The 17,956-nt window shown below is 41.1% G+C and overlaps 1 protein-coding gene across 1 annotated transcript in view; it reads left to right on the forward strand.

Annotated features, from left to right (window-relative positions):
* LOC309548122 (uncharacterized protein) overlaps nucleotides 1-17,956 on the forward strand; it is a 537,501-nt gene that overhangs the window by 285,870 nt on the left and 233,675 nt on the right. Inside the window, exons 15-16 of the mRNA XM_082248087.1 lie at nucleotides 268-368; nucleotides 475-643. Coding sequence (XP_082104213.1) covers nucleotides 268-368; nucleotides 475-643 — 270 coding nt within the window. The remainder of the gene's footprint in view (nucleotides 1-267; nucleotides 369-474; nucleotides 644-17,956) is intronic.

Here is a 17,956-nt window from a genome sequence, read left to right on the forward strand (position 1 = left end):
GTGACAATAGCGAATTTTCATTCGCTATTGTCACAGAATGGGCGGGTCGGGGGGCACACTGCTCTGCTCCCCGGCCGCCACGTCTGCGGCTGCGCGGTCCGAGTGTGGGACATTCAATTGTACTGCGCGTCCTTAGACGCGCAGAGGGAACCGCAGAAAGTTAGTAACCGGTTCTATGGAACCGGTGCGAACCGGCTGAATCCCACCACTGAATACGCAGTATAAACCCTAGCTGTTAGATTTTCAAGATTTCTCTCTGTTACACAGATAAAATGGGCGCAGGAGATCTCAGACATATCTTGTCTTTTGGTATAAAAGATATTGTGCTAAAGGTATCACCAAAGGAGAGCATCAACAAATCTTCAAGTGTAAGTACCCTAAAATTCTAATAGTAGGAAATACATCTACTCAGTTTCCTAATTTAGTTTCCTAAAATGATAACCATTTTCTCTTCATGTATGATTCTTTCAACAGACTTGGTTAAAAAATTTTGATCCTACTGCTGTGAGCCTGATGGTTTCTGTGTTTTATGGTGTTACCAAGCTATGCTCCAAGATAGGTTTTTTGAAGCCAATTGTGCCTGAAAATGTGAACAAGAAAGACACCAAAAAAGAAGTCCAATTTTTTCTTATGCAATTTAATGGTAAGTTATCCTAATTTTTAATAAAATTGATGTAGATGCCATATTTATCACTGATTCAGGTCAATGCTAAAACAACAAAAAAACAAAACAAAAAAAAAACAGGGAGAACCTAGTCCTCATGCAGCCCTTTCTAAAATAAAAGTATACTGTACTGAGAGAATTGTAAAGTTGCTTACAGCCCAGGAACATAATCAAGAAGGTGGGTAGTAGTGGAGGAAGTCATTGGTCATTACTTTATGACCTAAACACAATGGTTTATGGTTCAGCAGGCTAGTTTCTGCCTTATTTAAAATGCAGTTTGTCTCAAGGATTTTGCAGTCTGTATCTCTTTTGCTTACATTTAAGAGCTTCTTAAAAAAATAATCCCACAATGATTCATAGGATAACTATCAATAAAATGACACATGAGAAAATAACACATGCACGGTTTTTTGAAGTGTAAGCTGATTCCTTAAAAGCTAAGCCAGCAAAAGAAAGCTGCACATTGATTGGCATCACCAGGTTCAGTAGGTTTATTCAATGATACAATCCATGCAGCAAGTCTCAACTGAAGGTTCTGACACATTTCATTCTCATGGGTTTATTCGTAGGGAACTTAGAATCCCTTTCACCATCCATCTCCAAAAAATATCCACTGTATATTTGAATATCAGGTTTATGGTCTGATTGGTGGCATTTTAAACTTGTACCACATGATAGGTGAAATTGAAGAACAAAACCTGCATATAGTATTCTATTTTATATATACACAATAGCAGACTTCCATATATATGACACTTAGTAGAGAAGACCATCTTTTAGTACAGTTTTCTCACTTGGGACCATTGTTGTGGATTAAAAGGCTAAGTCCACCTTGCAGGTAAAAATGTGCATTTTTTTTTCTTGGGAGCCTACAGAGCATTGCATCTGTGATCAGGTTTCGGGAAGAGCAAGAAGATTAATGAACTAGTGATCATGATGATAATAAACTGGTTCATTGAGAATAAGAACTGCAAGCCGTCAGCCACAATGGCTGACAGCACGTGTAGTTTATTCATTCGCAGGAAACTGTGAATGAATGACATGGCTGTTTAGGCGGGTGGGGGAGGGATCGGGAGAGAAGGTGCAGATCCTGGCATGTGTTACATGTTCAACCCAAAAAACTGACAGAACATGTACCATGTTCCAAAGGTAAATGTAACCTTATAGTTGCCAGGGAAGAGCAGTAGTACACAGACTTACCTTTTAAACTTAGTAGTAGCGATATTAATAACCATCAGGATATGTTATATGATAACATAACTGTTAGTGCTCCAGCACATGAATACTCTAACACTCTAATGCAAACTCTGTATTTTTTGCAAAACTAAAGACCTCAGATGGATTACCAGGTTTTGCTGAGGAAACACTCCCCATACAGGGTTAATTTAAGAGAAGCTCTGGCTCTGAAGGCAATACATCCACACTACTAAGACCTCTAAATACATCCTATAAATTCTTCCAAATTCACATATAATGCCTGGGAGGGTCTGTGACTATGGATGATCCTGATGACTTCTTTACTGCAGACATTGCCTTAACAGCCTTCCCAATGGAGTCTTCTCCCACCCTTAGGCACACATGTTGTTTTAAAATAATATTGTTATTTGAAAATGTTGATGCAGTATATACTTTACTGAATCATGTAAAGCGTGAATTTTGGTGTTGAGTCCCCTTTAGTGTTTTCACTGCCGAGGACACATGATGGTATTGAAAGGATTAAAACTAGCTCATAGCTGTCAGAGAATTTTTTATATTTTTCATATCAATGCTTAAATGCAGATTTTAATAAATCAAAAGCCTTTAAAACCTCAAAACATTTTATGTTTCTGAAATCAGAGTAGACCCATAGAATAAAATGATAGTAGTTGCAATTTTTTTGCTATATGATAATTTCACAACCACTTTCTGTAAAAGAAAGCACTCAAACTATTGTAATGCACATAAATGCAATAAAATACACAGATTGCCATTAAAACTTGAAAGATGAACAAAACCGGAGCTATGCCAGCATGTTCTAATGATGACTGTGCTAGGCCTAGAATGTTTGGGTGAACACAATCAGCATTAAACAGCCTAAACTATGTAAAGTCAAAAAAAAGGGGGAGGGGGCCATTAAACTTAGTAGAAGGACCAGTCTGTCAGAAAAGAACTCCAAGAAGAACTGACAAATATTCCAATGCCCAATATGGCCACGCTAATATGTGCATGCGCATTAGCGAAAGGCACGCAATGGCGCATTGGCGTACATGACAGCGCATTGGGGTACGCAAAGCACGCTAATTGCCAGTGTTCACTGGCCTATATAAAGACATCAGTGGCTATCAGAAACTGCTGGATTATCTTCAGTTTGCATCCTTTGTCCCTGTGCCTTGTGCCTTTGTTTTGATTACCAGTTACTGACCCGGCTTACCCCTGACCTGCTCTGGCTTATCTCCTGGCTCTATACCCGGCTTGCTTCAGGGACCTGCGCCTGTCAATTCCAGATTCATATCCTCTGTTAGCCCCCGGCTTGATCTCGACTACTCTACTTGTCTCTGCTCCAGACTGACCTGCTGTGTTTGACCCTTGGCCTGGCTTCTACCTTGCTTCCACTTACTCTACTGTCAAGATCCGCCAGCACCTCCAGGGAACCCTTGGCTGTTACCACCTTCTCTACCTGTGGGTGTCCTTGCATCTGGTCTCTTCAGAGAGCGTCACCGGCAGGCAACCCATGCTTCTTGGGGCACACCACCCTTTGTCACCATCATCAGGGGTGCTCTGAACTTAGCTGCAAGGGGAGCCCTCTTGTCACTTCAGCCTCCAGTCAGGTACCTAACACAGTCTCTAAGATGGATCTTCTGCTGGTTAACGTTGAGGCCCTTAGATGACTGTTGGTGCATTAGAGGTAGTCTTTACATTCTTCAGGCAGTGAGAGATGCAGTTTAAACAAGGTAACAGAACATTTGTGAGCCAAGGGGTGCACGGCAAATCTGTAGTATGACTGCACCTTGAGATTGCAATAACAAGATGTAAACTTGGGTGACCAGAATATCAACTGGTGGCATCCGAATATGAGGGGAATGCTAATTGTGTCCTGTCCTCAGTGGTCTGTCTGTATTTCGTTAAAGAGCTGGGCCAGCAGCCCACTCACCAACTCCTCGTCAAGGCTGTAAAGTCTTGTGGTGGAAGGGGCCCCCTCTTGAGTTGACAGCAGCCTCACTGTGCGAACAGAAAAAGTAGCAATTCTACCCCTGCAATTTCAGGCCTACTCCCAGGCTCTCTTGAGTGGCTCACTCCAACGGATCTGGAATGCTCAGATCCCATGGCACCAAGAGCACAGGCTTTTTCCCCGGCAAAGAATATGAAGTCCCCTGGCTCACAGGCCATTGGGATTTGTAGTTTAGTAAGACATTTAATTAAATGGCCACTGCCTTGAACTACATCCCCCAGGATTACAGGTGTTCTGCATTAAAGTCTACGGGCTTGAGGTAGCTTTGCTGTCCCCCTGCTGACCAAAGGAGAACAGTGCAGCAACATTAGCAACTCAGTAGAATAAATGGAAAGACAATTTTTGTTTTACCACTGTAACGTTATAGTTTAAATTTTTGGGGTGTTTTTTTAAGATGTGTACAGAGAGATTGTACAAACACTTGTAGATAAAATTAAACTATATATAACTTTTCATTAAATAATAACCGATATTGATAACAAATGTAATAATATTGGAAAATGTAACAAGAAGACTTAGATTTGCAGCTTGGTACGATGATCAAACCAGGCGCATGCATTAGGCAGCCCTGGGACAAGACTACCTTATTCCAGTTTTTACTGTAGTATATACAGGACTACTGTTGAAGAAACAACCAGTTTTTAACTCAGCAAAAGTAATATTACCTTTTAAAGAAAATAGCACATCCATGAAGGGGCTTGGTAATGACATTCCTATAGTATGAAGTCAGTTAAAGTAACCATCCTTATATGCTTTTGTATGACTCCCTTACCAGATTTTAAAGCCATTCTTATACATTAGTATAAAAGAAAAATGTATTTCTCCATAATTTTCAGAGCAAAATTTTTGTCTGTAGTCCAGCTCCTGGCTACACTGAAAACAACATGCAGTTGCAAAATGGCGACAAACTATGATACCCAATATTTTTCATAGGTGACACTTTAAAAATATATATTTTTTTTTTCACAAAAAGGTGCTTTATTGGAAAAAATTAACACAAGTTACAGGAAACAATGTAACAGTATGAATAGTAAAGTGGTATGTAAGACAGTCATTGGGTGGTCCAATAGCATAAAGTCACATAATCAGTAAATTTATGTTCAACAAGACAAAACTTCTTCACATCAATCGTAGAATAATGACTCAGTAATAGCAGCTATCCATGGATATTTATCTCTTGATGAAAAAAGGGGTTAAATTACACCTGAGGATATCCATGAGGACAAATCACATGACTGTATTGTTGTAAACCATAACATCAAGAGAGTAAGGCATAAAACACATAATATAACATGTGAACTTCCGGAACTGGTCAGGAGGAAGCACCTGGCCTGCTGGAAGAATGAAAATATCAGAGAGAAAAAAAAGAATGAGAAGGGAAGAAGAGTGAGAAGACAAACAAGGGGGGAAAGAGGGGGGAGGGTGAGTAGGAAAGGGGGGGGGGGGGTATGGGGTGGATTGATGACTTGAAGAGTGCAGGTACAGGACCGTAAAGGACTTTTCCGAGGGACCTCGGGCAGGTGAATATCAGAAGGATGATCAACATATATGTTCCTTCAGAGTATCGAATCCTGATACTCAGGGGTAACGGTAAATGAAGTCCAGAGAGACCATAATTTGCGGAAAATGTCAGCTCTATCAGCTTTCATTGCCAGGGTTTTCTCCATTTCATAGATCTGGTTAATTTTGTATAACCAGTCTTTGATTCGGGGTGGGTTAGTTGAGTTCCAATTGAGAGAAATTAGGTATTTTGCTGCATTTAGGAAATGCCTTGCCAAGGAATTTTTGTACTTGTAGTATGAGAACGAGTTAACGTGCAAAAGAAAAGTCGGTGCATCAAAGTTTAGATCCAACCCTGTAACATGCTTTGTCCAGGAGGCAACCGTTTTCCAAAATTGTTCAATCTTAGGACATGTCCACCAGATGTGAACAAAATCTCCTTGAGCGACCCCGCATCTCCAACATCTGTCTGAAGCATCTGGGTACCATTGCTTCAGTTTAGTTGGGGTGCGATACCACTGTGTCCTAATCTTAAATGAATTTTCTTGGAGCTTAGTGCTGAGTGAACATTTGTATGCGAAAACGCAAGATTTCCTCCATTGGGCTTCTGAGAATGTCCGGCCTAGACGCTCTTCCCATTTTTTTTTGTATGGGTCTACAGCGTCCACGGAAATGGAGTTGAGCCATTTATAAGCTATTGAGGTAACTTTCCTCATCGGAGTGTGGAGAGAACAGCATTTCTCGAACTCCGTGGGCACTCTGAAGAATACATTTTTGTGCTTAAAGCTCTGGAGGAAGCTATGTATCTGCACATAGTTCCAATATGACAGACGGTGGCTAGTTGAGCACTTGCTGCAGAGATTTTGGAAGTTGAGGATCTTTCCATTTGCAAAACAATTTTTGGCAAGCAGAGGTACCTGTTCCTTTTTGACAAGATTAAGCAAGGATCTATTTAGAATTCCTGGTGGGAAATCAGGATTGTTATATAGAGGTAAAATTGGATTGGGGTATGAAGACAGGCCGAATTTGACCAGAGTTTTTTGAAATAATGTTAGTGTGGTAGCAATTAGAGGATGATTTTTGATCTCAGAGGGTTGGGAGCCTGTTTTCAACCATAGAAGATGGTGTGTATCACAGAGGGACCAACGCTTTTCTATGTCTACCCATTCTTTAGTGTCAGCATGGCAATGCCAGTCTATGATTCTGGTCAGGTGGGTTGCTACATAATATTTGTAGAGGTTCGGTATTCCCATGCCACCATCCTCCCTATTTCTTTGCAGATATGTAAGGCTAATCCTTGGATGTCTGCCGGCCCATACAAAATTACGCTGGAGGGATGCAAGACTACGGAAGAATGATGAGGGGATGTGTATTGGTAGGGCATGAAATAGGTATAGCAGCCTGGGTAAAATTGTCATTTTGACAATGGCTGCCCTACCGAACCAGGAAAATCTGCCCCTGTCCCATTTCTTGAGGTCGCTAGCAATCTTTCTGAGTAAAGGGATGAAATTGGCTTCAAATAATTTACTGGGGTTTGATGTCAGGGCAATGCCCAAGTATTTTAACGAATTACTTTCCCATCTGTATGGGCAGTTATCTCTGGTTAATTTTACCATCTGTGGTGGGAGTGTGAGGTTTATCGCCTCCGACTTTGAATTATTTATTTTAAAGTTTGACAGTGATCTAAAAATCTTAAATTGCTGGTTTAGGTTGGGGATCGATATATGCGGTTAAGAGACATAGAAAACTAGGTCATCCGCGTATGCCGATACTTTGTATTCTTTCTGGTGGATCTGCAATCCCTGAATCGATGGGTCCAGGTTGATTGACCGGATCAGTGGTTCTAGTGAGATTATAAACAAAATGGGGGACAATGGGCAGCCCTGTCTTGTGCCGTTGTGGAGTTCCAGTGGGTCAGAGAAGACCCCATTGACCCTCACCCTTGCTTGCGGATTTGAGTATAGGGCTTTTATCCAGGACATCATTCCCGAACTCAAACCGATATGAGCACATGTCTCAAAAAGATACTCCCACGATACCCGATCAAAGGCCTTCTCTGCGTCCGTGGACAACAGAAGACCCTTGAATCCTGATTTCCTGGCCCCATGAATAAGGTTTATCGATTTGATAACATTGTCTCTGGCTTCCCTGCCTGGCATGAAGCCTACTTGATCAGGACCTATTATTTTCTCTAAGAATGGCCTAATTCTGTCCGCCAAGATTTTTGCCAGGATTTTTAGGTCAAGATTGAGCAATGAGATTTACAATGAGATAATATTTACACCTTATTAAATTAGAATCTACTTTAAATAGTGGCCCTATATGTAAAAAAGAAGAAAAAACAAAAATGACAGCCCTCACCGTTTTGCTAATAGTATGGCTATAGCACTGCTGGATAAACCAGAGATGGGTAGGTCATGGTCACGTAGATGGCACATAAAAAGATGGCTGCTGCTACTCTAAATCAAGTCCTGCATATACCTAATACACATAAAAATATAAACAATAGAGGGTGCCTTCATCTAAGTATCAACCATTTTATTAAAAGAAAGAACAAATAAAATCATGCACTCACTGCATGACAGATCAGATCAGCGTATCTCTAATGTGAAGAATTAAGTAATTTGTGGAGCAGCTCAAACAAGTAGAGGTTGGCAGGAAAGCTGCTGTTCAAAGATGCAGAGATCAACAGGCAAGTGGCTGGTGTTGTGTAGAGTTTGGCCAGGTAGATGGAGAGGAATTGCTGTTGAAACTGCAGGTGGAACACAAGTTCTCACTGCCTGTTCGGCCGTCAACCACTGCCTTGGTTGGAATCAGCTCAGCTCCAGGATTTACCATGATCGGGTCACTATGTCAAGGGGCATGGCTATACATTTAAGGGCAATGAAACCGCAACGTTGTCATGCCCTCCTGACGTAGTCATCAAGAGGTGATGGTTAACCTGGAAGCCGCGCCTGACAGGCAATGAGAGCTTGCGTTCTACCTGCAGCCTTGACAGCTTTCCCTCTTCTTCTACCAGAAGCTTCTTGGTTGAACTCGGCACAATACCAGCTGCTTGCCTGCTCAGCTCTGCACCTTGGAACGGCTGCTTTTCTGCAGACTACTGCATGTTTGAGCCTCTCCATGGATGACTTAATTCTCCACATTAGAGTTACGCTAACTTAATCTGTCATGCAGTGAGTGCATAATTAGGGGAGGCGCCCCCTTCTTGTTTTTATTTTTTATAGCCGTAGATATTCCTTTTACTCCATCACTTGTGCCAATGCCTAATACGTGTTTGCGCAATTGTTTCTTACATATCTATGTTTGCTGTATGTATATGTTTCTGTTTGAATGTGCGTGCACGTGGTGGTGGTTTAAATGTTTGTTCTATTTTTAAATTTACACTACCATGCAAAGGTTTTAGGCAGGTGTAAAAAATTCTGTAAATTAGGAGTGCTTTCTGAAATATAACTGTTAACAGTTTATTTTTATCAATTAAAAAAATGGAAAGTAGAGAACAGAAGAGGAATCTAAATCAAATCATTATTTGGCGTGACCATCATTTGCCTTCAATATAGCATCAATTCTTCTAGGTACACTTGCACACAGCTTTTGAAGGATATTGGATACAGGTAGGTTGTTCCAAACATCTTGGAGAAATAACCACAGATCTTCTGTGGAAGTTGGCTGCCTCAAGTCCTTCTGTCTCCTTATGTAATCCCAGAAAGACTCAATAATGTTGAGATCTGGGCACCTTGGGGGCTAAACCATCACTTCCAGGACCCTTGTACTTTCTTTACACTGAAAATAGTTCTTGATTGCATTGACTGTATGTTTGGGGTTGTTGACCTGCTGCAGAATAAATTTGGGACACCCCCCCCCCTTTTTTTTGTCATGATGGCTAAATATCTGCCTATATTTCTCAGCACTGAGGACACCATTGATCCTGACCAAATCTCCAACTCCATTTGCAGAAATGCAGCCCCAAACTTGCAAGGAACCCCCCCCCCCCCCCCCCCCATGCACACAGTCATTATTGTACTGCTCTTCAGCCCTCAGCAAACAAACTGCCTCTTGCTACAGTCAAATATTTCAAATTTTGACTCACCAGTCCAGAGCACCTGCTGCCATTTTTTTCACCCTAGTTTCTATGTTTTCGTGCATAGTTGAGTTACATTGCCCTATTCCACATCGCAGCAATTCATCCATGAAGACCACTTCTGGCCAGACAGTATATGGATTTACCTGGGTCCCACTGGTCTCCACCAGTTCTGTGCTCATGGCACTGCTTTACATTTTCTGATGTTGAGGGGACGTAAGCATGATGTTGATTTCATCTGCTGAATTATGTTTCCTTGGCCAACCACTGCATGTTGTCCTGATGTTGTCCACTTCTTTGTGCTTCTACAAAAGAGCACATCTTAAACCCCTCAGTCTCCTTTAAAATCTTTCCCTGAGGGAGACTTTGCTGATGCAGCATAACTACCTTGTGTCTTGTTGCTGTGCTCAGTCTTGCCATGGTGTATGACCTGTGACATGAAAAGGTTTTCCACAACCTTACCTTAGTAGAAGAGTATGGCTGCTCCTCACCCAGTTTTAAGCCTCCTACACTACTGTTTCTTTTTCACTTTTTCCACCTACATATGAAATTGGATGATCATTAGCACCTGCATGGTATAATGGGTAATCATACACATGACTTTCTTTTTAAAAGCATTCCTACTTTACAGCATTGCTTCACACCTGCCTACAACTTTTGCACAGTACTGTAAGATGTTTTCATTTTTGAACCTTTTTTACATGTCTCTATTGCTGTCAAAAAGGGCTGAAAGCATATATATAGCAGTCACAGTCCCCCAATACCTTTACTCCTCCAACCAAGTTAAGTACAGACTGTACTTGATCAGTTATTTTTCACCAACCAGAGTCATACAGCTCTGAACATGAATAGAGTTGGACCGAACACCCCCCCGGTTCAGCTCGCACCAGGACTCTCGAAAATCCCAAAAAGTTCGGATCGGAACCGCAAACCCTAATAAAGTCTATGGGACCTGAACTTGAAAAATCAAGTGCCCATTTTGAAGGCTTATATGCAAGTTATTGGCCAGTAAAAGGGTATGGGGACCCAGGTACTGCCCAGGGGGACATATATAAATGCAAAATTTTGTTTTAAAAAACATCGTTTTTACAGGAGCAGTGGTTTTAATGATGCTTACATACTGTAGTTGGTCAGGTTGAAAAAAGACACAAGTCCATCTAGTTCAACCAATAAAAAAAAAAAAAAACACAACCATACAAACACATATACACAATCCTATACCCAGAGTTGATCCAGAGGAATGTGAAAAACTCAGCAAAGTATTACCCAATTTGCTACAGCAGGGGAAAAATTATTTCCTTATTCCCCAGGAGGTAATTGGATGTTCCTGGATCAACGTTACCTATAAATATTAATACCCAGTTAGTTGTGCTCATAGGTTTACATACCCTGGCAGAATTTATGATTTCTTGGCCTTTTTTCTGAGAATATGAATGATAACACAAAAACTTTTCTTTCACTCATGGTTAGTGTTGTGCGGAAGCCATTTATTATCAATCAACTGTGTTTACTCTTTTTAAATCATAATGACAACAGAAACTACCCAAATTACCCTGATCAAAAGTTTACATACCCTGGTGATTTTGGCCTAATAACATGCACGCAAGTTGACACAAAGGGGTTTGAATGGCTACTAAAGGTAAACATCCTTACCTGTGATCTGTTCACTTGTAATTCGTGTGTGTGTATAAAAGGTCAATGAGTTTCTGGACTCCTGACAGACCCTTGCATCTTTTATCCAGTGCTGCAATGACGTTTCTGGATTCTGAGTCATGGGAAAAGCAAAAGAATTGTCAAAGGATCTATGGGAAAAAGTAGCTGAACTGTATAAAACAGGAAAGGGATATAAAAAGATATCCAATTGGGATTGCCAATCAGCAGTGTTCAAACTCTAATCAAGAAGTGGAAAATTAGGGGTTCTGTTGAAACCAAACCAAGGTCAGGTAGACTAACTTAAATTTCAGCCACCACTGCCAGGAAAATTGTTTGAGATGCAAAAAAAAACCCACAAATAACTTCAGGTGAAATACAGGACTTTCTGAAAACATGTGGTGTGGCTGTTTCAAGATGCACAATAAGGAGGCACTTGAAGAAAGATGGGCTGCATGGTCGAGTCGCATGAAGAAAGCCATTACTACGCAAATGCCACAAGGTATCCTGCTTACAATATGCCAAACAGCACAGAGACAAGCCTCAAACCTTCTGGCACTAAGTCATTTGGAGACCACATTTGAGCTTTTTGGCCACAACCATAAACACTACATTTGGAGAGGAGTCAACAAGGCCTATTAGAAAGGTACACCATTCCTCCTGTGAAACATGGAGGTGGATCGCTAATATTTTGGGGATGTGTGAGCTACAAGGGCACAGGAAATTCCTTTAAATATAGTGTCTGGGGGGGGTCCCCTTAGTCTGCCTGTAAAGTGGCGCATCGGTACCATGTATAGAACCTGCTGCAGCAGAACTGACATTTATAAAGAAAAAAAAAGACATTTAAATGGCTGGCAATACCATACCATTGCCGGCAATACAAAAATGTTAAAAAAAAAAACGTGGGGTCCCCCAATCCATACCAGGCCCTTATCTGAGCATGCAGCCCGGCCGGTCAAGAAAGGGGTGGACAAGCGAGCGCCCTGCCTCCTGAACCATGCCAGGCCGCATGCCTTCAACATGGGGGGGTGCTTTTAGATGGGTGAGCTCTGCTCCCCACCCCAAAGCACCTTGTTCTCATGTTGATTGGGACAAGGGCCTCTTCCCGACAACCCTGGGTGTTAGTTATGGGGGTCTGTGGTCAGGGTACTTATCGGAATCTGAAAGCCCCCTTTAACAACAAGGGGGGTCCCATATCCTGGCCTCCCATGTGAATGAGCATGGGGTACATAGTACCGTTGCCCATTCACCAAAAAAGTGTCAAAAAGAAATAAAAACACACATAAGCAGTTTTTGACATTTCCTATAATTAAAATTAAAAAAATAATGTACCACGATTGAGATCCATTGTCATTCACAACGCCTGCTGTCACCATTGGACCCGTAAAAAAAAAAAGCTCCACTTGTGACGAAGGCTAACTTCCGACTACCTGCCCTGTGACTTCATGCTCTACCATTTGCCAGTTTTTAAATAGGTAGGGGGCAGGGCCACCTGGCAACGTTGTGCTGTGTCTGTGATGTCACAAGGGACCAGTGCCACCAGGTGATATGACCAGATGGTCCCTCCCCTTGCCTATATAAGAACTGCCAAATGGCAGAGCAGGTATTTGGCAGTTAGCCTTTGTTGCAGACATAGCAGATTTTTTTCTGGGTCCAGTGGTGCGGCGAGTGCCGTGAATGACAATGGATCTACATTGGGGGAGATTATTTTCTTTTATGTAATTCAATTCAAAGGAATTGTCAAAACAGTGTGTGTGTGTTTTGTTTTGTTTTTTTTTTGTTTTGTTTTTTCACTTTTTTGGTGAATGGGTAGAAGTTAAAGGTAAATCTTCTCAGCCACAAATTATCATCATAAATTCAACTGTAGGCATAAAAGATTAACATTGTAAAATGTATGTAATTGACAATTGAGCTAGAAAAAGATGTATCTAAGGGTATTCCGTGACCTCAACAGACACCTCCAACCCCAGCTAAATGCTTCCATGAGAAGGGTTGAATTCCAAAGCAAATTTACATGGACCATACTTAATCATACATTAATTGGATTATTTGGACACCATTATATATCTGTAGTTAGGGACAGAGAACCATGTCAATAAACTACTGACATTTTTACTTTCACTATTTACCTAGCCTAAACCAGTTATCATCTTACCTCTCCTTCTTCAGTTTCTTATTTTATAGACTTGTCTAAGAATTTATTTTTAATCAGATTCCTCTTTGCCACAATTTTCACAACCTCAAATTCTTCCTAGGCCTTCAACTCACAGATTTCAAATGAGGGGTTGACTACAAATGAACTTAAACCATAACGTTAATTATGAATCCTTATGTATTCATTCCCGCAAAATATTTCAGAAAAAAATACAAGACTCCTTGTTTATATGTGTATTAATATAATCAGATTCAGCAATACATTTTTGCAATGGCATAATACCTGTGTATAGAATCCTTTACATGTTTTATAAAGATTTTATAAAGATTTACCTTTGCAAGCCCCATGAGAGAGGGTGGTCATATTATTTTTTTTAAAGTTCTTTATAATCAAGTCCTCCTTATTGCGATGGATTATCAACTAGATTTTAGATCAGTTTAAGACCAAAATAATCAGAACAAAATAAAGATGAGTAGGGTAGAGGTTAAGGAACTGTAGACAATGTTTTTGGCTGGTTAGGAGTTAAAAAAGGCTTCACAGCATTCTGGAGAACATGTGTCCAGTAGAACCAGTTTTTAAATGATTCCTCTGTGGTTAAATGCAGCTGTGAGGTCCTCCATAGTAATTTCTTGGACTTTGTTTCTTTGGTTATCCACATCCCTATCCAAATTACAGCTGTGAAGTCTTCCAGTTGGGATTTCTTGGACTTGGGTTATCCACATTCAGAAGACATAGGTATTGTCTAATTATTGCCAGAAATGGAGGAATGTTTGTTGGTAAAAAAGCCATTATGGTTGGAGGTAAATGGTAATTTACATTGGAACTAAGCTCTCTCAATCAACATTAACAGTTTTAATCCTTATGCTGCTAGCATTGGTAAATAGATAGAAAAGTAGATTGTATTATGTTGTTATAACCTTTTTTACATTTCTTCAGTTGCATCCTGCTTCCTGGCTTAGGCTAAAATGATGTCATACATCCCAGGAATATTCATGGACATTTTTTTTCTTTCATCTGGAGGAGGGGTTTTCCCAGCTAAGCACACCTTTTGCCTGCATGTGCTTTGAATTTCTTTGCACCTCAATAATCCCAGTCCTTTGCTCCCCCTTTTTTGAAATTTGCCGGCATGCTTGATCTAAAGGCTGATAAATTCCAGGAAGTAAATGCTACATGAATCATCAGCCCTTACTCAAGTTGGCCACAAATGGAAATACTAGGGTGTGTTTTTCAAAGTGATTCTCAACAAAATAAAGCATAGAGACATGGATGGATGGGAATTTTATTTGAATGTTAAAACTGGATTAAATAGCATTTTCAGTTTGTGGTGCTCAGATACAGTTTAGTTGTGCTCTAGAGCTGCCTGTGGCCCACCTAAATGGGAAATTTGTTGATATGTTCTAGAGTCTGGCCTGTGGAATATTTATATTTAGAGCCTCCGATTTTAGAAGGTTATCTTGAGGTTGGACAATGTTCCATAGTAGAAAGTTCATGATTTAAAAGTAAATAAGAGGCACTTTAGGAATAAAATTAAAATCAAGGACAGGGGGCAGCAGTGTCCTGTTCTATTACTTATAAAGAGGGAACCTGAGGTGGAATAATTTTTGCTGAGTATCGAGGAGGGTGGGAAATAGGCATTGATCTGTTTTCTCCTGTTTCTTCCCAAACCTGTAGTAGAAGGGTGGCTTTTGGGAATACTGTACTGTATATAGTTTACTTAATCGAAAACCTTGTTTGAATTGGTCAAAAGGAATACTGTTTTGCTAGTGTGTGTATGTGAATTGCACTTAAGGCACTAATGGTGTAATCTTTGGCTTCTTTGTTAGGGAAAAAAAACACAATCCATGCGGGTAACACTTTGGGATAGGGGCCAAGATCTTGGTAAATAGTTCAGATCAACATACATTAATAAGATAATGTGGTAGTTGAAACATTGGGTTGGGTCTTTGCCTTCTTTAGAATGATGGATATGGGTCCTCTTAGTGAGTCGGGGAAAATTGGTGGCCATTTAAATTTTGTAGTATAAGAGGGTAAAACCAACAAGCCCAGAGTCTTTATAGATTTTTGCAGTCGACAGAACTGAATGTAGTGCAGCAAACGACTGGCCCTTAGGACTCTAGCCAGGGCTCTACCAGGTTTTTTTTTCCATACTCCTAAAAAGGACCTTTTGGCTCTTGTTGAATGCCCTTTTAATTTAAATAGAAGGTACTTCATTTAGTTGTGAGTATAAGTGCTATCATTCAGTTGCTGCAAATTGCAGCAGCTTTTTTTGTAAGGTTTCCAACTTTTGGATTCAAAACAGCAGGTCTAAGATCTTTATAACCCTGGCTGACCCAGGTCTAGAGTCCTGAGCTATTAGGATTGCTCTTATGCAACAGTTGTATGTTTCCCGTACTCTTAGAGGGGAGGTGTCTGAAGATGGGACTGTGTTAGGAAGTTTTTGATCTCCCATTCAGACACTTCTGTGACTTTAGTATTTTGCAGAAGGGACTCAATAAGGGTCACATCCTACATTTTAAGCTTCATCTCTGGGAAGAATGTCAATTTGTCAATTGGGACTTGAGTTTAGTCAGAGATAGAAAAGGAAAATTGAATATCAAATACTTACCGCAATTATCCTTTCCTGACGAGCTGCATGTATGCTCTGCCCATACCCTCACTTGTAGAACCTAACACATAAATTTGGCTCCCTCCCTCAGGCTGTCCATGTCAACCTACCACTGGGAACTAATTAGCTAACCAGGGTGGGATAATGTAGAAATAAAATACAGTTAATTATGGTCTCCGGCTAATGAGATAACCGTTTTGCCAAATTTAACAGTTGCCAATAATGATGTATCTATGCAATAATGAGAAATAAAGGTTTGTTTGGATGACCACCTTGCCGCCATGTATATTGGCTTCAGGAGACTGCCCAGGTAGGAGATTGAGACGTTTCTTGTGGAGCGCGCCATTATTTCTTCCGAAAGGGCCAACCCCCTATCCTTATATGAGAGGGAGATCACTTTCACAATCCATGAAGCAATCATTCTGCTGGAAGCTCTGGCTCCCTTTGCTTGAACCTCTGGGTACTACATACAGGCAATCTGATGCTCTGAAAGTTGGGATAGCATGAATATGTGTCTTCAGTGTCTCCCTGACATCCAAAGGACTAACATTTTGTCCATCTTCCAGATGAAAAGTAGGCAACTTGATTTCTTGACTTGAAATCTTGAGGCCCCTTTTGGAATAGAATCCAGCATCAGGAGCAGAATAATTCTATCTGCCAGGAAGGACTTATAAGGTTCTTTATACCCTAGAGCCGCCAACTCAAACCCTCCCAGCTGAGGCTATTGCTACCAGAAAAGTGGTCTTAAAGACAGTTACCATTGCGACAACTCCATCATGGATTTTGGAGCAGACAGGTAGTGGAGTACTCTTGCGAGGTCCCAAGTAAAAACGTGGGGGCCCTGGGAGGCCTTAGCTTTACTAGGGCCTTAGGAATTGAAGAATCAGAGGTCCACTCAGTCACACTAAGGGTCGACGTGGAAGAGATGTGTCTTTTGAGTGTGCTTGCGATCAGGCCCATGTGGAGACCTCTTTGAAGAAAACAGAGGACATGACAATCTCTTGCTCGCCTGGAGAAAACTTCTGACGTAGCGTATTCTTAGAATTTTGCCAGACTTTGTTCATGCTGCTCTTGCGTGCTCTCATCAGGGCATCTACCATTCATGAAGAGCAACCTAAATCTGTGAACCTTCGCCTCTCAAAATCCAGGCTGCTAACATGAGCTTCTCTGAAGCTGGATGACCTTGTGCCACTGTCTGGCAACTGAGAAGATTTTGTACTAGGTGTCTGTGAAATATACAGTACCTCCAAAAAAGTGAGTACACCCCTCACATTTTCGTAAATATTTTATTATATCTTTTCATGTGACAACACTGAAGAAATGACACTTTGATACCATGTACAATAGTGAGTGTACAGCTTGTATAACAGTGTAAATTTGTTGTCCCCTCAAAAAAACTCAACACGCAGACATGTCTAAACCACTGGCAACAAAAGTGAGTACACCCCTAAGTGAAAATGTCCAAATTAGGCCCAATTAGCCATTTTCCCTCCCCGGTGTCATGTGACTTGTTAGTGTTACAAGGTCCCAGGTGTGAATGGGGAGCAGGTGTGTTAAATTTGGTGTTATCACTCTCACTCTCTCATACTGGTCACTGGAAGTTCAACATGGCACCTCATGGCAAAGAACTCTCTGAGGATCTGAAAAAAAGAATTGTTGCTCTACATAAAGATGGTCTAAGCTACTTGAATATTGCCAAGACCCTAAAACTGAGCTGCAGCATGGTGGCCAAAACCATACGGTGGTTTAACAGGACAGGTTTCACTCAGAACAGGCCTCGCCATGGTTGACCAAAGACGTTGAGTGCACGTGCTCAGCGTCATATCCAGAGGTTGTCTTTGGAAAATAGATGTATGAGTGCTGCCAGCATTGCTGCAGAAGTTGAAGGGGTGGGGGGGGGGTGGGGTCAGCCTGTCAGTGCTCAGACCATCCACCACACACTGCATCAGATTGGTCTGCAAGGCTGGCATCCCAGAAGGAAGCCACTTCTAAAAATGATGCACAAGAAAGCCCGCAAACAGTTTGCTGAAGACAAACAGGCTAAGGACTTGGATTACTGGAACCATGTCCTGTGGTCTGTTGAGACCAAGATA

Source organism: Pelophylax lessonae (genome assembly GCF_965119305.1).
Source record: "Pelophylax lessonae genome assembly, chromosome: 2".
Classification (NCBI taxonomy): Eukaryota; Metazoa; Chordata; class Amphibia; order Anura; family Ranidae; genus Pelophylax; species Pelophylax lessonae.